Source organism: Zootoca vivipara, chromosome 15, assembly GCF_963506605.1.
Source record: "Zootoca vivipara chromosome 15, rZooViv1.1, whole genome shotgun sequence".
Classification (NCBI taxonomy): Eukaryota; Metazoa; Chordata; class Lepidosauria; order Squamata; family Lacertidae; genus Zootoca; species Zootoca vivipara.
The window spans coordinates 18,662,627-18,686,437 of NC_083290.1; the positions used below are offsets into that span (position 1 = coordinate 18,662,627).

The 23,811-nt window shown below is 48.8% G+C and overlaps 1 protein-coding gene across 1 annotated transcript in view; it reads left to right on the plus strand.

The window, feature by feature from the left end:
• Window positions 1–319: 319 nt before the first annotated feature.
• ADAMTS15 (ADAM metallopeptidase with thrombospondin type 1 motif 15) overlaps window positions 320–23,811 on the plus strand; it is a 48,983-nt gene continuing 25,491 nt past the window's right edge. Inside the window, exons 1-2 of the mRNA XM_035139258.2 lie at window positions 320–1,683; window positions 22,278–22,410. Coding sequence (XP_034995149.1) covers window positions 688–1,683; window positions 22,278–22,410 — 1,129 coding nt within the window. The 5' untranslated portion in view covers window positions 320–687. The remainder of the gene's footprint in view (window positions 1,684–22,277; window positions 22,411–23,811) is intronic.

Sequence of the window (23,811 nt, forward strand, 5' to 3'; positions counted from 1 at the left end):
TCTTTTGGCTTGTCAAAGCTTTCCTGGGGTTCAGGAAAACGCAGAAGATCTGGCCACAAACACAACGCAACAGCCCTGTGAAAAAAAGCAGAGTCAGTGGAACTGAGGAACTTCAATGAGAGGGGCTGCGCTGAAGTGGGGCGAAGGGGCTGCAGAGGAGGCAGGAAAAAGAACAGCAAACGTTGCAGATGGTCTCTCTCTCTGAGCAAGAGAGAGAGAGACAGAGAGACAGAGACAGAGAGAGCGAGAGAGAGCAAAAGTCAGCTAAACTCGCTCTGGCTCTTTAAAACGCGAGGGGAGCGCGCCGCAGCGCGCTACTAGGAGGCACCGGGCGAGCTGCAAGTGGCTGAGGGCAGGCCCAATAAGCGCCTTCAGCACCTCCCCTCGGAGAAAAAAGCAGCAGGCGAAGGAAAAGCAACTCTGGCTCCGAAGCCTTGATTTAAAAAAAAAGAAAAGAAAAGGGACAGAAATTGGCACACGGCGGCGATGTATATAAAGCTCTCCTAGCAAGCGCGCTGCCTGTTTGCAAAGCCAGGCACCGTCGAGGGGGGTGGTAGCAGGAGCGCGCCGGCCGCGATGCCTCGCTGAGTGAGTGAGTGAGTGAGTGAGCGGGCAGCAGGCTGCTCCCAGACGCGGAGGACCTGCAGTTGCCCCGGCCGGCCCTGCCCGCGTCCTCCCCGCCGCGCCATGCCGCTCCTCCTGCTCCTCCTCTGTCGGGGTGCCCTCTTGCTCTGCCTGACCGTCCTGCGAGGGTTGTGCGCCCCGGCGGAGACGGAGCTGGTCACCCCCATCCGCCTGGACCCCTCCCCGGAGGGCGGCCGGCCGTATTTCTATGGGCCACCCGAGGGCGCCCCCGTCGGGCAAGGAGCCACCTTCCAGATCACGGCTTTCCACCAGGATTTCTACCTGCACCTGCGCCCCGACGCCCAGTTCCTGGCGCCCGCCTTCGCCACGCAGTACCTGGGCAGCGCCCCGACGGCGGGAGCGGCCGAGCAGGAGGGAGACCTGCGTCGCTGCTTCTACTCCGGGGACGTCAATGCGGACGCGGACTCTTTCGCGGCTCTGAGCCTCTGCGGTGGGCTCACGGGGGCTTTCGGCTACCGCGGCGCCGAGTACCTCATCCGCCCCGTCGAGAACGGTGGTGGGAACCGGGCGCTGTGGAGCGGCCCCGGGGAGCACCTGCTGCAGCGCCGGAGCGCGCCGGGTCCCGCCGTACCGACTTCCCGCTGCGGCGTGGGCTCCGGCTGGAACCCGGCCATCCTGCAAGCCCTGGAGAAGTACAAGGGGGCCCCCGGGGCCCGACGGGGCCCCCGCAACGGGACGGGCCACGCGCCGCAGCCTCCGCCGCCCCGGGCTAAGCGCTTCGTCTCCATCCCGCGCTACGTGGAGACGCTGGTGGTGGCGGACGAGTCCATGGCTAAGTTCCATGGCGGCGACCTGCAGCACTACCTGCTGACACTCATGGCCACGGCGGCGCGCCTCTACCGGCACCCCAGCATCCAGAACCCCATCCAGCTAGCCGTGGTCAAGTTCCTGGTCATCGGGCAGGACGACAAGGGGCCCAAGGTGACGAGCAACGCCGCCCTCAGCCTGCGCAACTTCTGCGCGTGGCAGAAGAAGCTGAACAAGGGCAGCGACAAGCACCCCGAGTACTGGGACACCGCCATCCTCTTCACGAAGCAGGTGGGTGGTGGCGATCTGACGGGTGGGTTGACGGGTTGCCTCATGGCTCCTCCGGCTCATCCCCCAGGGCAGGAGGACCACAAGGTGCTGCCAAGCGGGGTGGGTGCGTCTCGCCTCCACCCTAGTGGTCCCCGCAGGGGCTTGGAATGGGTCCTTTGAGGGAAGAGCCTTGAGGTTGGACGGCAGCGCGGGTGAGGCTAATTCCCCTCCTTAGCCAGCAGGAGGTGCTGTAACGATGGTGGTTTTTTACTAATCTAGCATTCGCTGTGTGTATGGGACGGGGTTCTGGTTTATTGCATCTGTATCCGGCCTTTTCCTCCAAGGAGCTCAAGGTGGTGAGTGTGGTTATCCCCACCATCATTTAATCCCCACAACAGCCCTGTGAGGTAGGGTTGCTGTGAGGCGACTGCCCCAAGGTCAGTGAGCTTCATGACTTGTGTGTGCGAACACGTGTAAATGTGTGGTTGAACCCTGATCTTTCCCAGGTCCTACTCTGACACTGCAATCTTCATAATGCCATGAGGTAGGTTAGGCTGAGAGGCAGTGACTGGCCTAAGGTCTCCCAGTGAGCTTCATGTGCTGAGTGAGAATTTGAACCCTGATCTCCCAAGGTGCTGGTTTGACACTCTAACCACTGCACCACTCTTGACTCCTCCCGAAACCGCATTAGTCCCCTTTCCCTTAGTCCAGCCTGGGGCGCTTCAGATGTTGTCAGATTACAGCTTTCATCACCTCCTCCCCACCATTGGCCATGCAGGGCAGGAGCTGATAGGAGTTTTAGTCCAGTGTTTCTAGGGCATCATGCTGAAGAAGGCTGCTGTGGCCTCAGTGACCTTCAGACTACCACGCCCATTACACACTCAGGACTAAGCCCCATTTGTTCTCAAAGGGTGGAGACTTCTTCCCAAATTAATTCAGGATTAGGTGGTACCTGCCCCCAATGAGCCACGAGAAGATGCCTTCCCAAATGAAAAGCAATAGCGCTTACTTGGCCGGTCACTTTCGGCTTTGCTGATTTTTTGAGAGAAGTGCAGGGAAGCTGCTTTGATGCCGTTCTCCTTTGTTTAGCCCACTACACTGCTGCCTGCCTGGATTGGCAGTGCCTTTTGTGGGTCCCGGGCAGGTCCAGCCCTGATGTCTTAAGGAAGCTCCAAGTTATGATGGCTGCACTCTGCCTCTGGCGTTCAGGTTTCCCCAGATGAGAATCCTGCTGGCCACTGAACCAGATGTTGGTCTAGATTGGCATGATCCCTGAGCCAGCAGGGCTCACTTTTTCTGTTCTGATCTTTTTGCTGAAGCTGCCAGGGGAACGTGGGTTTGGGACCTTCTGCGTTGGGATGCATGCAATCTAGCCTTGCTCTCTGCCACCACCATCCCAATTGCTTGGTTGCAGCTCAGAGGGGAGCACGTGGGTTGTGAGCTTGGCATACATGGAATTCCTTTTGAACAGCAGCCCAGAAAGAAATAAAAAAGTGGGTAGAGAAAAAACACCCGTTGGCACAGTTTTTTTTTGCGAGGCCAGTAAATGGGTCAAGAGAGAGACATTCTTCAGGAGGAGTCATTTGTGACAAGAAGCTGCCCTTTGCCAGTGGAGCATCTCGCTGGGCGGGGCGGAGCCATGATGCTTCTCCTCTCTCCTCCTTCTGTCTCTCCCTCCTTCTCTCCTTCCTGCCACTGCCAACTGGGTCAGAGCTGCCAATTACCCAATGCAGTGTCTTGGTTTGCCTGCCATGATGTGGCTGAGAAAACCATTGCAGGATGAATTTGTAGTTGCACCTTGAGAGTAATAAAAAACACACGGAAAGCTTCAAGAGGAAAAAGGCAATTAATAGAGGCGATTAAGAATATAAGAAGAGCCTGCTGGATCAGGCCAATGGCCCATCTAGTCCAGTATCCTGTTCTCACAGTGGCCAACCAGATGCCCATTATGGAACACCTGTAAGCAAGATTTGAGCACAAGAGCCCTTTTGTTTTCAGCAACTGGTACTTCAAATCATTGCTGCCTCCTGTTGTGGAGGCAGAGCGTAACCATCCTGGCTCATAGCCACCGATAGCCCTCTCCTCCTCCTCCTCCTCCTCCTCCATCATGAATTTATCCAATCCTCTTTTCAAGCCATCCAAGTTGGTGGCCATCACTGCCTCCTGTGGGAGGGAGTTCCACAGTTTAAATCTGCACTACATAAAGAAGTACTTTTAAAAATCTGTCTTAAATATTTGAACGTTCAACTTCAAATATTTTTATTATAATTTACAAAATAGGAGATACATAAATTGTAGGAACCATGTGGAGAAGGTGGAAAGAGATGCATCCATTCCCCCGCGCCCCGACCCCTAGGATGCTAAAATGTAGAGCAGGGGTGGGGAACCTGGAAGTCCAATTGCCCCTGGAACATTGGAGGTCCCCCTCCTGACTTGGGATCACCCTCTGAAATTAACCGGCAGCAGATTCAGCAGACAGAAGAAAAATATCTCTTTTCTCCTTCCCTGCATAGTGAATTGATAGATTTTCCTTGCACCATGAAATGGTTATGGCTGCTGACATAAGTCCTGATACCTAAATGGAGACCCTCCATATTCAGAGGCAGTCTACCTAAAGCATAGTTGTTGTTGTTGTTGTTGTTGTTGTTGTTGTTGTGGGATGTGGTTGCGGTGGGAACCTTTGATGCTGCTGGATTCCAGCTTCTCTCCACCCAAGCCGGCATGATCCATAGTCAGGGATGATAGGAGCTGTAATCCAAAAACATATTGAGTGCCATAAACTCCTATCTCTGCTGTAAGAGAGGCAGGGAAGTCCTACGAAAAGGAAGTTCGGATCAATGGGCTCTTGGTTTCATCCAGATCTTCTCATGTTCTTGTCGGTCACACAGAGCCAGGGATTTGCTCTGTTTTCTGAACTCCCCCTCCCAACAGCTGGGCACAGCACTAATCTTTTTCTGAAATCTCTTGCAGAACCCTCTATTCATTGCATGAGGTTTTGGAAACTTGAGACCTAATGTACTGTCTTTCTTTAGAAATTGTTAACTCTCACTAGCCTCATGTGTGAAGTGGGATTTATTCCCCCAGAGTAATTTTTCATGTCAACATCCGTTTACAGTGGACGTAAACAAGTTAAGTTTGTCTGGCTGCACGACTTTGCCCTTAAATAAACATTCCTGCGATTTCCCCGCTTAATTAGAAGGATTTGCTACTTCCTTTCCTGCTGTTCCTTTTTTGTTTGGGGGTGGTGTTTGTGAAATCCAGCGGAGAGAGCAAAGTTAAGTCCTTAGTTTGTCAGTGGAAATTTCATGGCAGTCAGGGGTGTCAGATCAGTGGTGGCTGCTGTCCGTGGGGACTGGTAGGGTAGAAGTCCGGGAGCCCAACAGTAGGTGGCGCCAGAGCCAATGATAGAGGCAATTCATTTTAGCTTGGTCCCTGTCCTCCTCTCTGTTGAGGGCAACTCTGAGACAACGGAGGAGGAAGATGACAGGCAGTGCCACCCCTGGACTGGGTGTAAGTGGGAAGGCAGGCAGGTGCGGGCAGCCTAAGATTGGTGGACAACGTCCAGTTTGCCCTAATGGACCAATCTCTGCTGACCTCCACCATGCATTTCCTTCTGGAATCTATTACTTATTGCATTTATTTCCCACTTTGTTCTCCAGGGGGCTCAAGGTTCTCCCCACCCTCATTTGATCCTCAAATCAACCCTGCGGGGTAGGTTAGGGTGAGAGGCAGGGACTAGCCCCTAGGGTCACCCAGTAAGCTTCATGGCTGTGTGGGGATTTGAACCCAGTTCTCCAGAATGCTAGTCCAAAACTCTAACCACTGCACTGGAACCCTGGCACATGCACACACACACTAAACTTTCAAGGTTCTAGTTCCCATTTCATCTTCACAACAACCCTGTGAGGTAGGTCAGGCTGAGTGGCAATGCCTGGCCCTCAAGGTCGGCCAGTGAGCTTTGTGACCAAGTGGGGATTAGATCCCTGGTCTCCCAGGTCCTAGTCGGGCACTCTTTCTGCTGCACCACACTGGCTCTCATCCCCAAACCAGCATCTTTTTCAATAAGGCACAAGCTGGCTGGGCCTGTTCCTAACTCCTCCCCTCTGTAGCCCCTGGGCTCCTGCATCTCCATGTTGATGCTGACAGCCTGAGCATCCTCTGCGATTGCTCCTTGATGCTGTGGGCTTCGTGCCCGACAGGAATGCAACTGCTCCCTCTAGACCCGGTCGCTAAGCAGCCATCATCGCCTAAGAACGAGTGGTTTTTGCTTCCCTACACCTGGACGGTGATTCAGGCAGGTGATTGACTTGGAAATCTCCTCAAGGAATCCCTTGTCATCCTCGGGCTGAACCTTGGCTACACACACTGTTCTGATCCATGGCAGCCTTCCCAGTTTTGCTCGCAGGAAACATTTGGACACATCCAATTGGGATTTTTCATTTGACACGGCAGGAGCTTTGGCCAAACTTGTACCGGGAAACGTTCTGACCGTTCTGTTTCCATCTCCACCATTTGCTCATAGCCTTCTCCTCCTCCAGGGCTCTGTTGCCTAAATGAAGGCTTCCTCCTTCCGTGTTTGTGCAGCCGGCTGCTGGGATAGGCAAGATTAAGGAGGCGCTTCTTGCCTTGGGTCTCAGGCAAAAAAAATGCCTCACCATCTTAACCTCAGATACATAGCCATAGTCTGGGTGTCAGAAACCAGTGGCCCTCTAATTGCTATTGGACAACAGCTCCCATCATTTCCAACAATAGCTGTGATTCCTCCATTGCAAGGCATTGGACTAGCAATGACTCAATGACCCTTTGGCTCCCAGTGATGCAATGAATATAGGGAGGGCCACATCTCTGTTTGCTGATGGAGAAAGATTAGAACAAACCTAGGAATGGAAGGCATCGCGATTGTGTATTTGTGTGTGTAAGGAACCAGCACAACACACTTGACCACTAACGTGTATGAAATATCTCCAAGACTATTCCATCCTTCTTCGTTCCTTCCATGACTACAGCCAAATGTCCACAGCTACCTGCATGACTCACACCTAGACTTGGGGTTTTTTTTTGGGGGGGGGGGGCAGGCACAGCCCCTGCAAAGCTTTGAGCCATTCTGTGAACTTCCATAGGCACTTCCGTTTGTGTGAATCTCAGAGAAGGGGTCGAGGGCAAGGGGGATGGAGAAGCAGACCCAGAGATGTTTTGGGGTGGCCTGCCGTTTTTACTCATGCCACAGGGATGGCCCTCTTAACACATGGCAGAGGCTGCAATCATATGCACTCTCACCTGGAGAAGGGTCCCATGCATTCAGTGGAACTTGTTTGAGAGGAGACATTGCATTTAAAATTTAAAATCTAAATTGTATTTTAACTAATTGTTTTCTTTTTATGTCTTATTGCAATTTTATTGGTGTCAGCCGCCCTGAGCCCGGTTTTGGCTGGGGAGGGCGGGGTATAAATTATTATTATTATTATTATTATTATTATTATTATTGTTGTTATTATTATTATTATATTGGTGCGATGGCAAATTCTGAGGTGCACTAATGCATTGTGATGGCAACTCCTATTGCAGGGATGGGGAACCTCAGGCCTGGGTGCTAAATGCGCCCCCACCCAGGTCTTTCTGTTTGGCCCCCAAGGATCTCCCCTTTCGAAGCACAAAATGAGCCTGTTCTATGGCATCTTTGAGTGCTTTTGCCTGGTTGGATTTTAACTGTGATCCTGCTCCTTTCTTGCTTGTATGGAGGACAGGACAGGTGCAGTTGTGTCAAACCTCTGATTTCTGCCTGGCTGGTATGCAGCTTGTTGTAAAAAAAGTAAGAGTCACATCCATTGCTCCGCCCAATGTTGTATCTGGCCCCTGCATACCACTGCATGTGCCACCTCTGCAGCACAGCTATAGGAACTGTGTGTTCCTTTAGTCTCTAGCCAGACCAAAGACATACTAACAAATTAGACCATCGCTCATGGCATTGACTGCATTCCCGTGCATCGCTTTCTGGGAGTAAGCTGAGTTCTGTGGATCTGACTGTAGAGCAGGCATCCCCAAACTGCGGCCCTCCAGATGTTTTGGCCTACAACTCCCATGATCCCTAGCTAACAGGACCAGTGGTTGGGGAAGATGGGAATTGTAGTCCAAAACATCTGGAGGGCCGAAGTTTGGGGATGCCTGCTGTAGAGGTTCAACTTGCAAAACACATTGAGCTTCAAGAACAAGTTTTTCTGCCAGCTGCAATGGCAGCCTTTTCAATTAGGAATGCTATCATCTTGCAAAGACATGTTGACGACGACAGCAGCAACAACAAGGCTCCTATCTGACTGGTGTGAAGCAGGTACCTCATCAAAGAAATGGAAGGAAGTACCCAGCCTTGATTATTTTTCTTGTTCTCTGACTTCCTCAGTGCTAGGTAAAGGTAAAGGGACCCCTGACCATTAGGTCCAGTCGCGGATGACTCTGGGGTTGCGGCGCTCATCTTGCTTTACTGGCCGAGGGAGCTGGCGTACAGCTTCCAGGTTATGTGGCCAGCATGACAAAGCTGCTTCTGGCAAACCAGAGCAGCACATGGAAATGCTGTTTACCTTCCCGCTGTAGCGGTTCCTATTTATCTACTTGCATTTTGACGTGCTTTCGAACTGCTAGGTTGGCAGGAGCTGGGACCAAGCAAAAGGAGCTCACCCCGTCACAGGGATTCGAACCGCCGACCTTCTGATCAGCAAGCCCTAGGCTCAGTGGTGTAACCGCAGCGTAACATCCCACAAATCCTGGAGGTGGGGGAAACAACAACCTTGAAACCTCATTCAGTTGCTGGAGAAAATAGAGTCCATCAATTCCTCTGCAATAGATGATGTCATCGCTCATGCTTTGAAAAAGGTCCCCAAACTGTGCTCCCTCACATCCTCCCTCTGCTCCACCACTGGGAATAAACATGTGTGGGATTGGATTGTAAAACTCCTAGAAAGAGATGCAGAGTTTGAGGCAGTGAGTGAACATGGGACTCCGCCCTGTGACGAACCCTCCTTTCCTTGTCCCCTCAATTCCTCCCATGATATCAGACTGGAACAAGCCAGGTTTGGCTGCTCCTTCTCTGCCGGTCTATTGAGTTGGGACTGCAGGAGCCTCAGATGGAATGCATTAGAGCAGGATGTGGCTCGGGCTCATGAGACCCTTGCCTTGTTGAAAACGAGACCTGGAACTTTTCCACCGACTTTGGAAGGAGGGAGCCAGAGGCTTCCCCCAACTGCTGCATCCCAGCAGTGTGGCAACGGAAGTGAATGTGACAAATGTGATATTATTTGCAGGATTGTCAAAAAGCTGCCTTTATGGAAAAGGGGGAGAGAAAAGAACAGTTTCTGCATGTTAGGAATCCGAAAGAGTTCTTCAGCCCCGCAACTGCCGAGGGAACAGTAAAAAGAAAAAGAAGGGGGGAGAGGAAGAATACATATTTTTAATAGATAAAGCAAGGTGTCTTAGAGTTTCATTTTCCTCCCGATTCTGTGGAATTCTATCCTGGAGCAGATCAGTAACTCCCATTTCCCTTTTCTTTTCAGGGTGAGGGTTTCCACTGAGTAGGTTCCAAAATAAAACACTTTTTGGAATCGCAGGAAATTGGGCTCCATGAGTTTGTAGCTATTTAGGCAATGTTGATGACTACAAGCCTCAAATTTAGTGTTGACCTTCAGTTCAACCTAAGCTGCGTGTCCTGATCCTTACAAACATCAGATGGAGAGATAAACGTGGGTGGCGATTCATGTGACTTCAGACTGATGGGGCAGGGAGGCTGGAAGGAAACAGAGAATCACAGAATAGAATTTGTAGAGTTGGAAGGTGTACCAGTGGTCATCTAGTCCACCCCCTGCAATGCAAGGTTTATTTAAGCCAGACTTAAATAAAACAAAAATCATTGCATCTAGAAAACTAACATGTCAGGGAGGTGTGACTAGAACTCTTTCTCCCTTGATATCTGTTGCCGGTTGTTTGTTTGTTTTTGCAGAAGCAGGAGCTTTCAGCTCTGTGATTCACTCTACCCCACACTGCAGACTACAATGGTAGAATCCAGAGCCATTTCTACTCTAAAGTCTTGTAAGGACTGTTTGCTTTGAGTTGGGTGCCCTTGAATTCGATCTCTCCCTCTGGGTCGGTTGTGAGCAATGACAACAAAAGAGTGGGCGGCTTCTCCTCTTTGCATCCGTGGGTTGTGTTCAATGCTAGTCCTACTCTAGAGCAGACCCTTTGAAAGGAATGAGCCACATCTGCTACCTTCAGCAGGTCTCCTCTGAGAAGGACTAGCATTGAGGGCAACCAAATACCTTGCATCTATTGGGGAAGCTTCCCAGGGATGGGGTTACACTTTTTTTTTGGGATCAGAACCTGTCTGATTTAAGAAGATGTAGACCAGGCATCCCCAAACTTCGGCCCTCCAGATGTTTTGGACTACAGTTCCCATCATCCCTGACCACTGGTCCTGTTAGCTAGGGCTCATGGGAGTTGTACGGTAGGCCAAAACATCTGGAGGGCCGCAGTTTGGGGATGCCTGATGTAGACTCTGTGCACACTGTCCCTTTAAAGCACACCTGGAGCACATTTTCTCCCTCAAAGAATTCTGGACACTGTAGTTTGTTAAGTGCTTTTGGGAACTGTAACACCGTGAAGGGCAAACTACAGTGCCCAGGATTCTTTGAGGGAAAGAATGTCCCTTGAATGTGCCTTAAAGGTGTAACACAGCTCACAAATATGAAAAAGGCAGCCTACGGAGTTACATTTGGGGAGAGTTTGTGCTGCAGCGTTCCTGGGGCCTTGTCCCATCTTCCCAATAATAGCCAGCTTGCATTTTTTGTGCATTACTGAGCTGCTCATTCCTCAAACCCCAATGTGAGGGCACTGGATCAATGGAGACATCTGCCTTTCTTGAACTCCTCCATCTGTGGTCTCTTGATACCGCAAAATGTATCTGCCTGCCAAAAAGGCTGTTACGTAAACCCCGAGCTCTTGTTTCATTAAAAAAGGAGGGAGGGCGACAAGCTAATTGATAGGCAGTTTGCAGTGGCAGTCAACAAGTCCCGTGCAGAGCAGCTGGTGGGCAGGTTGGGGTGTTTGCCTTCTCATTCTGGTATCAGGAAATTCTGGAAATGGCAGGTTACTCAGGCAGAAGCGGCACGAAACTTGAGAATGGCTGCAGCTCAGTAGCAGACATCAGTTTTGCAGGCAGAAGATCTCTGGTTCAATCCCTGGAATCTCCAACTAGAACTGGGAGAGAATCTCCTGGAACTCTCGTGATCTTAAGCTACCCTTCCATACCTGCAGTTTGGGGATAATAATACTGAGCCTACTTTACAGGATGGTTGCTAGGATTGCAGCAAGTTAATGTTTGCAGTAGTGATGTATGGAAGTGAGAGCTGGACCACAAAGAAGGCTGATCGCCCAAGAACTGATGCTTTTGAGAAGGGGACGACAGAGGACGAGATGGTTGGACAGTGTTCTCGAAGCTACCAACATGAGTTTGACCAAACTGCGGGAGGCAGTGCAAGACAGGAGTGCCTGGCGTGCTATGGTCCATGGGGTCACGAAGAGTCGGACACGACTAAACGACTAAACAACAACAACATGAGGATTATCAAGTGCAAAACTGGGTATAATGATGCAAAAGTGATGACAGGCCAATTACAGGCTTGCACTAAGGAGCTTTGACAGGCATTTTGAAGCAAGAGATTGGTTGTTCCCCAGGGGCTGTTTTCCTGCAGCCATAGGGAACGGGAATCACATTCACCTCATTGTGATAGATGGGCTTCAGGAGGAAGCTAAGGTCATCCATCAGCAAGATTGTCGTGTCCTGCTTCTCAGGAGATCAAGATAAGGACCTACCAAATTCCTTGGTCAGCACCCATCTCTGTCCATTTTCTGGAACGATTCAGGCAGGGTGGCAGCTAGCAGAAGAGGAACATGGGTGGGTGGGAATAAACTCTCAGCTTACAAGACAGCTCTGTTGATCACTTATCACACTTTGCAATGGCCCATGTTAATATCATTTCCAAGTCAACCTGCCAACTCCACAGAAGGTTCACAGCCAAGGCCATCATGCTGAATACATCCCCTTGCACAGCGAGGAGTGTTGTTGGACTCCAGCTCCCATCAGCCCCGGCTGGCCTAGACAATTGTCAGAGATGGTGGGAGTTGTAGTTCAGCAACATCTGGAGGACCACAGATGTCCCCCCACCCCCTGGCATACTGCTTAAAAGCATGGTTGTTTGGGCTCATTCTACCATATGTGGTGGACTTGCCCCAAGATAAAAGGCTTCTGAGAAATTATTTATAACGAAATGAAAAAGATATATAAAAACACATTTTTGAAAAAACCAGAGGCCTTTTTGCTTGGAATAATCGGGGAGGAAATCCCAAAAAAGGATGTTAACTTGTTTATGTACGCCACCACAGCGGCGAGGATTTTGCTTGCGAAATACTGGAAGAAGGAAGAACTACCCTCTTTACAAGAATGGCAAATGAAAATGTTGGACTTCATGGAACTAGCAGAATTGACAGGAAGACTTCGAGACCAGGCGGATGAGAGAGTGGAGGAAGATTGGAAAAAAATTAAAGTGTACTTAGGGAATTATTTCTGAACAATAAAAGATGGATCACCTAGGGAAAGACCGAAGTTAAGGCATTAGGGATATAAGGAAAAGATTATAAAACTGGAAATTGAGTTATAAATTGAGTTATAAATGAATTAAGGGGAAAAAATTATGATGATGAATTTAAAAAGTAATGAGCTAGAAACTGTTACAGATGACTTTAAAATGAAAATCAGATAGAAGGGACTTGGGGAAGCAAAAGAGACAATGATTTTAAAGAAGATATAAGATGAAATGTGTTTATTGTTTATGTCGTTTTGTATTTTTATGTTTTGTAGTGTTATTTTGTTAATGTGTTATATTTTTTAATGTTCTTATAAAATTCAATAAAAAATATTTTTTTAAAAAAAAGCATGGCTGTTTGTGGTTATTTTGGAATCTCTCACTGAAGAATCTAAGCTTTTGAGATTTTGTTAGTTTAAGGACAATGTTCAAGCCCTTGCACATGCAAAGATAACATCTGAGAACACACAGTAACTTCCTGTGAGAGGCTGCAAGTTCAGGGTCACTGGACCTGTGCCCTGCGTGGCTAGCAGGCTAGCCATTCCTCCCTCATGGTATCCAGCTACGTTGCACTCTCTGTTCATCCTCTAGACGCTTTCTCCATTCACGCCCACTCTGAAATACAACATGCCTTGCCAGAGAAACTCCAAACCCTGCAAAATAACTTGGCCACCAGATTCAAATTGAAAGTCAATCTTTACGTTTCAGAAAAAAATGTACGCTGCAACATTCTTTAGGGACTATTGGTGTAGGATTGCTTGCTTGAGGTTATAAGGCACACTTACCTGGGAGTAAGCCTCACTGAACACAGTTAGAGTCACTGCTGAGTAAATATGCTTAAGATTGCAATGCAAGATTTAAAATGCAAGATTGCATTTTTTAAAAAAATAAAAAGGTGACTTTGCATGCAGATATCTAGCACACGAGAGAAAGGACCAGGGTAGAAGCTTCCTTCTGTAAATGTTAGCTTTCTAAGTGCAGGGAGTTTGCGCTTGTTTGCTTGTCACTTTTCTATAAAGGGGGGGCATTTTAAACATGTCATTCACCCCCTCTCTCAGGCTGATGTGGCCACCTCATTATGCTGAATGTATAAATAGGTTTGTAAGCAGGGCCCAGAAAGGTTGGGGTTGGCTGTCTCAAGCATCATGTCCTGCTTGTGGCTTCCTCAAAGGCATCTGGATAGCTCCAGCTGAGAACATAAGGAAAAGCTAGCTGGACCCCCTTGCTCTGATCCAGGAAGGCAGATCTTAATGCTCACAGATCTTCCCTGCAAAGTCTATGCGGATTCTCACCCATCTCCAGAAACGTTTTCTGCATATACTCCACATCTCTTCTTCTGTTGGAGAAATGCAGTCCACAACAATGAACCCAGGTGCTGTGGGATGATAACTCCCACCACCCCTGGCCATTGGTTATGTTGCTTGGAGCTGGTGGGGGCTGGAGTCCAGTGGCATCTGCAGGGCAGCTCAGCTTAGTGTTGAGGCAAAGATGCCAGCCGTGGACACAATCCTACCTTGCCCCTGCTCCTTGTCCAAATGTGCAGCCCAGAGGAAGCAAAGCATGATGGGTCTTTAGTTCCTGAAAACCTTCTAGGTTCAGAAAGTACGGTCTACAAGTCGTACCTTAGTTAATTGGAGAGGGGGAAATGTTGCTTTATGGGAAGAGCAGAAGAGCTCTGCTGCCAGTGCCCATCTAGAGAGGCATCCTGATCACAGGTGCCCAAATGGGGAAGCCCGCATTCAGGACCCAAACATAAGAGCTCCCCTTCTCCTGTGGTTTCATCAACTGGTATTCAGAAGCATTACTGCCTCTGACCAAAAAATGGAAGTTGGTTGTTTCTTTTGCCTTACTGATTCCTTTTTTTCTTTATTTTACTTCTCCTTGCCTTGCTAGCTGAAAGGATCTCTTGGCTTCTTGCCTAAGACTTGCACTGACATACTGACCCACTTTCTCTAGTGAGCCTTGCCTCCTGGTTGCAGGCAGAGATTAACAAGGAGCTTTTAACAGGCCCTCCTTTAATGCCCTCTTGCCCCACCCCAGACCTGGGTCACCCAAAGTCATTTTTCCTTGGAGATCATACGACCCACATTGACCTAGGGTGCAGCTTATGAGGACAGGCCCTGGATCCTGTCCAGTATCATTGCTTGAGGTTGCTGATGGATAGTAAGAGGTTAAAGGAAAGCCTTTCTTTTTTTACAGGAAAGGAGCCTTTCTGTAAACAAATTGTAAGCGAATCGTGTAGTGCTATGACAGAAGGTGCCTATAGTAGCTGTAAGTCAGCTGCTGTTTTCAGCCAGACCACTCCCTGCCCTGCCCACATTTGCAGTGTGGAAAGAATAAGACTGGCCTGCCTTACAGGACTGTTGTAAGCAGAGAGATGGGCAGATCACTATTTCCTGACGTGTTTTGCACATGTTCATTCATAAGTTTTTCCCATCCCATTTCTGCATCAACCTGCCCATTTGAAGATGTAAATCAGGTCAACGTGCATCAGAATTTATGAATGCCGAGCTCCTCGGGAATCCCAAGCTAGGAGGAGTCCTGGGATAATGTATATGAAGTGCCTTTACCTCTATATCTGGCTTGTCCAACAGGTCGACCACATGATGTCCCTGGTCGGTTGCGGGATCCCCCCCAAAAAAGCTCAATAACTTTGGCTCATGGCTCACCCTCCCTAAAAAATCAATACAGTGGGTAGATCACTGCCAGTGTGAGTAGATTGCACTCTCTTGGAAGTTGGATGTGCCTGCTCTATATAAATGCTAAATATTGTTGATTGCATTTACACCGTGTTTTCTTCTGTTCTCCAAGAGAACAGACCACGGAACTGGACCTCACCAAGATGGCATTCTGATGTGCCTTCAAGGTCCTGCACATCTTTCCAATATCACTTTAAAAGTCACCGTTGGTGCATTCTCCCAAGTTTCATCATGCAACTAAGCAAGTAGTGCATCATATGGAATGATGCCCTCTTTTGAGCGAGCTGAGTGTTTTGCAAACATTGTTGTTAGTCGTTTAGTCGTGTCCGGCTCTTCGTGACCCCATGGACCAGAGCACACCAGGCACTCCTGTCTTCCACTGCCTCAGTTTGGTCAAACTCATGTTCGAGAACACTGTCCAACCATCTCATCCTCTGTTGTCCCCTTCTCCTTGTGCCCTCAATCTTTCCCAACATCAGGGTCTTTTCCAGGGAGTCTTCTCTTCTCATGAGGTGGCCAAAGTATTGGAGCCTCAGCTTCACGATCTGTCCTTCCAATGAGCACTCAGGGCTGATTTCCTTCAGAATGGATAGGTTTGATCTTCTTGCAGTCCATGGGACTCTCAAGAGTCTCCTCCAGCACCATTGATCCCCTTCATGGATCAATGCCTTGTCGTGGTGAAGGGGCTTGAATAACTCAGAGAAGCTATGAGCTATGCCATGCAGGGCCACCCAAGATGGACAGGTCATAGTGGAGAGTTTTGACTAAACGTGATCCACCTGGAGAAGGAACTGGCAAGCGACTCCAGTATCCCTGCCAAGAAAACTCCATGGACAAAGACAACAGGCATATAATCCTCATACTCTGTGCAAAGATGTGCCAGCAGGGGTCCTGCCTCAACCTGACCTCATGTAATCCCTTTTAGCCCCTGGGGGTGGATCTACACACAGGAAAAAAATGCTACAGATAAGCCAGAAATTAAATCAAGGTATCAAAAGAAAAAAAAGAAACGCTATGGAAAATTGCTTAGAAATTTCTTTTTGCTCTCTGGTGCCATCTGGTATTGCATGTTTATAATGCATTCAAAACACTGTTTCTGGACTAACGTAGCTGAGGCCTGGGACTCAGCGGAAAAAGCCCTAGGGCTCCATTGTACCTTGAGGGGTACCAGGGCCACATTCACACCATACATTGATAACACTGCAATTTCACTTCAAGCAGTTATGGCTCCCCCGCAAGGAATTCTGGGAGCTGTGGTTTGTTAAGGGTGCTGAGAGTTGTTAGGGAGACTCCCCATTTCCCTTCCCTGAGCTTCAATTCCCACAGTTCCCTGGGAAAAGGGCTTGACTGCGAAACCGCTTTGGGAATTAGAGCTCTCGAAGAGGAATAGGGGTCTCCTAACAACTCTCAGGACCCTTGAACTACAGCTCCCAGGATTCCTTGGGGGAAGCCACACTGACTGTTCAGAGTGGGATCATCACGCTTTGGCTGCATGGTGTGGATGTGGCCTTTAGAGCCAGCCCTATAGGCGCCTCTCCACTTACAACACCAGTAGCCCTTTAGTCATCTTGAGGCTCTTACTGGGGCGAGAAATCTCATGTCCCTCTCTTGCATAAGGGCCAAAAGTTACATGTAGTGGCTCTCTAGACCCACCAGTGAGCTGTTTTACCAGATTGCTGTTAAGGACCAGCGATTGCCTAACAGGAGAGAGTTTTGGGCTCATTGCTCTCTATTCACTTTCCTCTTTCTCTTTCTCTTATTTTTTTGGTTAAAGCCAGTGCCAGATTATCTGCTCCACTGACCATCATCTGCCACAGAGAGGAGCGTGAGCTGGCTAGGGAGAGGCAGTTTGCGCAGAGACAATGGAAAGCTCTCTCTGGGTCACAGTGACGAAGGGCTTCTCTGGTTAGCATCCAGCAGAGGAGGGGGAAGATCTTCGCTACGCTGGCAGAAGCAAATTCCAGAGAGAGAGAGAGAGAGAGAGAGAGAGAGAGAGAGAGAGAGAGAGAGAGAGAGAGAGAGAGAGTGTCTTATGGCACCGTGAAGATAAACAGCTGTATTGTTTGTGCAATACAGTGGATGCGAACCATTCAGGCGAATGGGGGCACCACCCCACCAACCTCAGTCCAGGGGGCTAGCACGGGCTGTAATAATAATAATAATAATAATAATAATAATAATAATAATAATAGCTACAGGTAGGTAGCTGAAGAAGTGTGCATGCACACAAAAGCTCATATCTATGACAAACTTAGTTGGTCTCTAAGGTGCTACTGGGAGGATTTTTTTATTTCTTTTTAATAATAATAATATTATTGGTTTCCCCAGCCATTCTCGGCAGCTCCCAAAACATGATAAAAAATCAAACATTAAAAACTTCCCTAAACAGGGCTGCGTTCAGATGTCTTCTAAAAGTCAGGTAGTTGTTTATTTCCTTGACATCAGGTGGGAGGGCATTCCACAGGTTCCATCTTCTTCCACCTTAGTCTTGGTCAGGCATCCCCAACCTGCGGTCCTCCAGATGTTTTGGCCTACAACTCCCATGATCCCTAGCTAACAGGACTAGTGGTATGATCCCTAGCTAACAGGACCAGTGGTCAGGGATGATGGGAATTGTAGTCCAAAACATCTGGAGGGCTGAAGGTTGGGGGTGCCTGGTCTTGGTGTTGCCTTTGTAGATCTCAGCAAGTCAGAGAATAGGAATGAAGCTCTAATTCAGGCACAGGCAAACTCGGCCCTCCAGATGTTTTGGGACTACAGCTCCCATCATCCCTGACCACTGGTCCTGTTAGCTAGGGATGATGGGAGTTGTAGTCCCAAAACATCTGGAGGGCCGAGTTTGCCTATGCCTGCTCTAATTAGTTGGCCCTGCCTGTTACTGGCTCAGGCGCCACCTACTGTTGAGCTCCCTGCTTTCCCACCCAACCATTCCCCATGAGCATTAGTTAGCCCACTGGTATCCCAACTCCTCCAGTCCTGATTCTTTTGTGTAATATTTATGACTTATCACGGCCGGCTCCTGGTGGCTCACATCCCGAGCATCTTCATCCTGGATTCCTTCAGTTGTCGGCGAGATTGCAGAAGACGATAGCCTTGAAATATGATGCATCTTCCCCAAAGGTTGAAGAATGCCCATGTGTGAACTCCATGCAGCCATTTATCTTCCTCCTCGCTCTCCCCACCTCACTCTCTTGTGTGGGCGCACTTCAAAGGAAATGATCCACACAGGAAAGGAGGCAGCTGCATTTGCCTCTGAGAAGGAGGAGCACACGCAGGGACCTGAGTGGGATTGGATGACTCAGGATGCAAGCCCAGTCCTGGAGGTCGGCCACCTCTATGATGTTTGGAAAGGAATGCTCTCCTTCTGGGATCATCCGTCAGCTGACTGTGCGCTGCTGGTGCAGAGGCATGGCGCTGATTCTCAGGGCCTTCAGGACTCGACAGAAGAAAGGCCCTCTTCACAGAAAGGCAAAATCGCCAAAAGACGCAGCGATGTAGAGTTAGGTCACCTGTTTTCAGAAAATGAAAACAAAACTGCCAGTACAGTGGTACCTCGGTTTAAGTACACAATTGGTTCAGGAAGTCTGTACTTAACCTGAAGCGTACTTAACCTGAAGTGAACTTTCCCATTGAAATTAATGGATAGTCGATTAATCCATTCCAGACGGTCCGCGGAGTACTTAAACTGAAGCGTACTTAACCTGAAGCGAACTTTCCCATTGAAAGTAATGGAAAGTGGATTAATCCGTTCCAGACGGGTCCACGGAATACTTAAACTGAACGTACTCAAACCGAAGCGTACTTAAACCGAGGTATAACTGTATCATCATGACAAATCTGTGCTGTCAACGCATTTGGAATACAGTGTACAGTTCTGGTTGCCTCACCTCAAAAAGGATGCGATAGAGTTGAAAAAGGGCTACCAAAACGATGATTAGAGGGAAGTTTTTTTCTCCTCTCGTAACACAGGGACTCATGAACATCCAGTGAATGTTGAAAGATTCGGGACAGATAGAAGAAAGGCTTTCTTCAGGCAGCACTGAGTTAAACTGCGGAGCTTGCTCTCTCGGGAGACAGGGATGGCCAACAACCTATATCCAGGCATAGGCAAATTCGGCCCTCCAGATGTTTTGGGACTACAACTCCCATCATCCCTAGCTAACAGGACCCAGTGGTCAGGGATGATGGGAGTTCTGGTCCCAAAAACATCTGGAGGGCCGAGTTTGCCCTATGCCTAACCTTGGTGGCTTTAAAAGAGGAATAGACAAATTTGTGGAGGAGTAGGATAATCAGCGCTACTTGCCATGACGGCCACAGATGGAGGCAGCAATGCTTCTGAATGCCAGTTGCTGGAAACCAAAGGAGGGGAGAGGCCTTTTGATATCAGGTCTTGCTTGTGGGCAACTAGTCGGCCACTGTGAGAATAGGATGCTGGACCAGATGGGCCATTGACCTGATCCAGCATGGTTTTTCTTTCATTTCCCCCCCACCCCCGGAGCACCCTGCTGTTACCAGGGAGCAGCCCCCAAAATCCAAAATGATGAAAAGAAGAGGTGGGACCCATGCCCTTGGTGTAACCCCAAGAAGATATGCTATGCTGCATTTGGGTGAGGTGTTATTAAGGCGTTCTCCCCCCTGCCACAACCTGCTGTGCTCTGCACCCTGTCCTTTGGGCTCTACATTGTGATCGCGGAACATGACAGCACGCGTTCCCATTGTTGTTTTAGTTTAACGTCGTTCCTGAGGGCATGCCTTGAATCTGTTCGCTCTGCTCTTGCGACCGGAGGATATGGAAGCAATTTGTAAGAAGGCTAATGCCCTAACTGAAGCTCACGCGCTGGCCTCGGCAGGCAACATCTGCATGCCATGATGTCAGACCTGGCTCCTGACAGCAGCAACGGGGCTTATCGCTTAAGATGAGGATGTGGCAGAAATCCCCCACGGTGCCTCTGACGCTGGAAGCCTATGCTCTTGTCTTTTCCAGCTGGGCCGGTCATGGCCTGGGGCTTTAATGCTTGCGAGATGAGAGGACGAGAGCTACAAGGAAGTAGCTAAACTCCAGGCTTCCAGCCGGGGAGCCGAAACCCTTTGCTCTTTGCTTGCCCTTTGCCGATCGAGAGAGCATCTCTCGCACATGTGCACCCCGGAGGCCTTTTTTCGCCTGCTTCCCTTCCTTGGCTGCAAAGAAAGCTGGAAAGTCTATCAGCAGCACCTTGTCAAGAGCAGGAGGGACGGCCTCCCCCATTGCGGAAGGAACCCTTTCCAAGCTTTGAAAGCAAAACCGCCTTGCTTCCCTTTTTGGCCCTGGAGGGTTTTCCATCCCCTGTCCAGTTCTGTCGATGCTTTTTGAGGCCTATCTCCTGCCTCCACGCCTTGATGCCAATAATCCTTCCTGCCCTGCTCTTGTGCTACAGAACAGGGGTGCCAACTTGAATAAAATATTGGGGGGGGGGAGTAAGCCCCACCTTGTATAATTGATCACAAGATACAGCATGCACACACCCTTTGAATGGGCAATGCCCATCAATTTTGGGAGGCCCCAGCAACTTCACATATTTTATTTGAGGGCCTGAAGGGACCTTGGCCCCTAGGACTTGGCTCCTATGCTACAGAAGGTAGTCATGTCCAGCCGCTGAGACCCCCATTTTCCAGCTCTTCCACAGGTACAAGGGATTCTCAGAATGGCAGGTTTACTAAGCTGAGCTGCTCCACAAGGCATACACCCAGGTTTGGATTTTAAAGTGTGAATGTGACATGCAGGCGTTAGCAATCGCAGGTGTCCTCTGTGGCTTGGAGTGCCTTTTCCCAGCCTGTCTGGTTCACCAACTCTGGCTGTTCCTGGACAGGGATAGCCTGACCGCTATAGTCAGGGTCGGATCTATTATGAAGAAGAGTTTGGATTTGATATCCCGCTTTATCACTACCCTAAGCAGTCTCAAAGCGGCAGACGTTCTCCTTTACCTTCCTCCCCCACAACAAACACTCTGTGAGGTGAGTGGGGCTGAGAGACTGCAAAGAAGTGTGACTAGCCCAAGGTCCCCCAGCAGCTGCATGTGGAGGAGCGGAGACACGAACCCGGTTCCCCAGATTACGAGTCTAACGCTCTTAACCACTACACCATGAAACTAATAAGTTTAAGAATTGGGGCCCCTAATCCCCAGACTTTAGTCTACATTGCTTTAATTTTTTTTGCATCTAGTAGACCTAATTTGAATCGCACAGCTCAAATCGATTAATTTCCCCCTGTATCTATTTCAACAATCCCAAAGTTTGAGAGTCGGTTGGCTCAGGGATATTATTTTTCTACTCACAATAATTAGCCGATAGAGGAAGTTAAGATGGGAAGTGCTGTAGAATTTCATCTGGATTGCATTTTAAAGTGAACTGGTCTAATCTTTTACTTCCCAGACTAATGTGTGGATTGGAATGCAGTTATCCTGCAGACAGAGCATTTCTAAGAACCTTGCAAAAATGTGTAAATGATTGTGCATTATTGGGGGGCGGGGGGGAGAGACACATGCAAAAATGCAGACTTTATGTGTTTTAAAGCAATGGCAGAAAACACGAGAAATTGGGCATTTGAGTCAATGTGTGTGAGAACGACACAGATCCAAAATAGGCTGATCCTCGCATCCCTAGTTACGACTCCATTGGCATTTTTTTTTTTAAAATCCATTCTATGGATGCAGAGCTTTGGTATGGACACTTGAAGCTACCATTGATCCCCTTGTCTGCGATCAGCTTCAAAGACCCTGCTGTCTCGCTTGTTGCTATTATTAGTTAGTATAAACCTGGCAGCTGCAAGGCCTGTTCAGTGGTGTCTCCACAGCTGTGGAACTCCTTCCCCAATGGACTCCCTCTTTTCACCTTCTCTAGACATGCAATGAAGGTCTCTGTGTTCCACAAGGCTTTCTGTGTGCAAGGCTTCCTGACTGTATGTTGATTCAGTTTTTAGGTTCTTCTGCTGAAATGTCTTCCAACGTACCTTTTTGTTCTTTGCTGTTGTTTTTATTTCATGGAATTGTAGAGTTGGAAGTGACTCAAAGGGCCATCTAGTCCAACCCACAGCGATGCAAAAATCACAACTATTTCTCCTGTTGTAAACCACCTTGGGAAGATTGTATCTCGAAAGGTGGCGTATACACGAATAAAACAGATAAATTGCGGTTGCCTTGAAAGTTCATGTTCTGGGCCAAAAAAGTTGCTCTTTTGTAACCACCTTGGCTGCAGCAACCAGCAACCCCTGGTACCTTTCTTGCCATGAGATGAAAAAGCGCCTTTTTGTTCTTGGCAGGATTTGTGTGGTGCTACCACCTGCGACACCTTGGGCATGGCAGATGTCGGCACCATGTGTGACCCCAAACGTAGCTGCTCTGTCATTGAGGACGATGGCCTCCCTTCTGCTTTTACAACAGCTCACGAGCTAGGTAAGTAGTAGCTTTGGCAAAGTACAAGATTTAGCCTGAAAATGCATTCAACATCATTTACTTATTGCCATTTCTTATATGATGTAATTATACTATTGACCCCACACTCTTCTGCCAAAAGGGTTCCTAGAGCAGCTTGCAGTTCCATAGAAACAAGCAAACAAGATAACTCATGCCCTTAGGCTTTCTATCTAAAAGACACAACACACATGGAAAAAGAGAGGAGGGCGGAGGAAGAAGAAAGTAAGCTCAAGTGCCAGGAAGGGAGGCATAAACATGCTCAGAGCTGGGATCCCCCAGAATATTGCTTTCAATCCAGCACCACAGAAAAGCGTAGTAGAGTCTTTTGCTGCCTGCGCTGTTGCATCTGTCTGGTTTTGCCGGCTCTCCTTCAAATGTTCGCCAGACCGTTCTTGGCTCGAAGCCTCCATCCATCATTTTGTGGCTTAGGAAGTGGCCACTTAAACCAAAGCCACAGCAAAGAGGCAGAGTCCCTGTCTGTGGTTTCCACCTGGGAAGCAGATTTAGACCAGGGGAAAGTGGAGACACAGGATTGGACCCATTTATGTATAAGTGTGTGTGTGTGTGCGCGCGCACGTGTGTGTGTGTGCGTGCAGAGAGAGAGGGAGAGAGAGTCAGCCTTAATCCATAATTTGGAGATGAGCCTGATTTTATTTTATTTTAAACTATGACTACTTTGCTCAGGAAGTTTAGACAATAGCAAAACTTCCAGAATAGCTTTCTTGGGAAACTCCACATGTGTGTGTGAGTGAGAAAAAGAAAGCAAGTGAGAGTGCAGCCTTGTTCCCTGTGTGTGTGTCAGAGAGAGAGAGAGAGAGAGAGAGAGAGAGAGAGAGAGAGAGAGAGAGAGAGAGAGAGAGAGAGAGAGAGAGAGAGAGAGAAATGCCAAGTTTATTCCCAAAGGGGCAGGGAGGTTTGAGTTAAGCTGTTGGGAAAGCAGCTGTTGGGAAGACAAGGGAGCCCAAGCCACAAATTTGCCTGCTCTGGCTTGGTCACTACCTCGTTTCCCAGGCTTTAGAAATCCTGAAATAGCATGTCATGGCCGGGACGCATTCGACACACACCTAGATCCGGAGAAGTGGAATGCCAGATTGTCAACAGGATTCGTAGCCAAATTGCTAGACTCTCATTTGGATAACAGGAAAAGGTTCTGCTTTTTTTCTTTACTTTTTTTAATTAGTGCCATAACAAATTCTGCACTCGCAATTTTAATTTGGATTCCACTGCACAGCCGGAAATGGAACTGCCAGGAATCAGATTTCCCTGGTGGGAATGGGCTGGTTCACACACGTTCAGGTTGTGAATGAGCAGCCCCCGGTTCAGGTTGCCTCTCGGCCATGGGTTGCATCAAAGTTTATAAAATTATGTATGGTTTAGAGC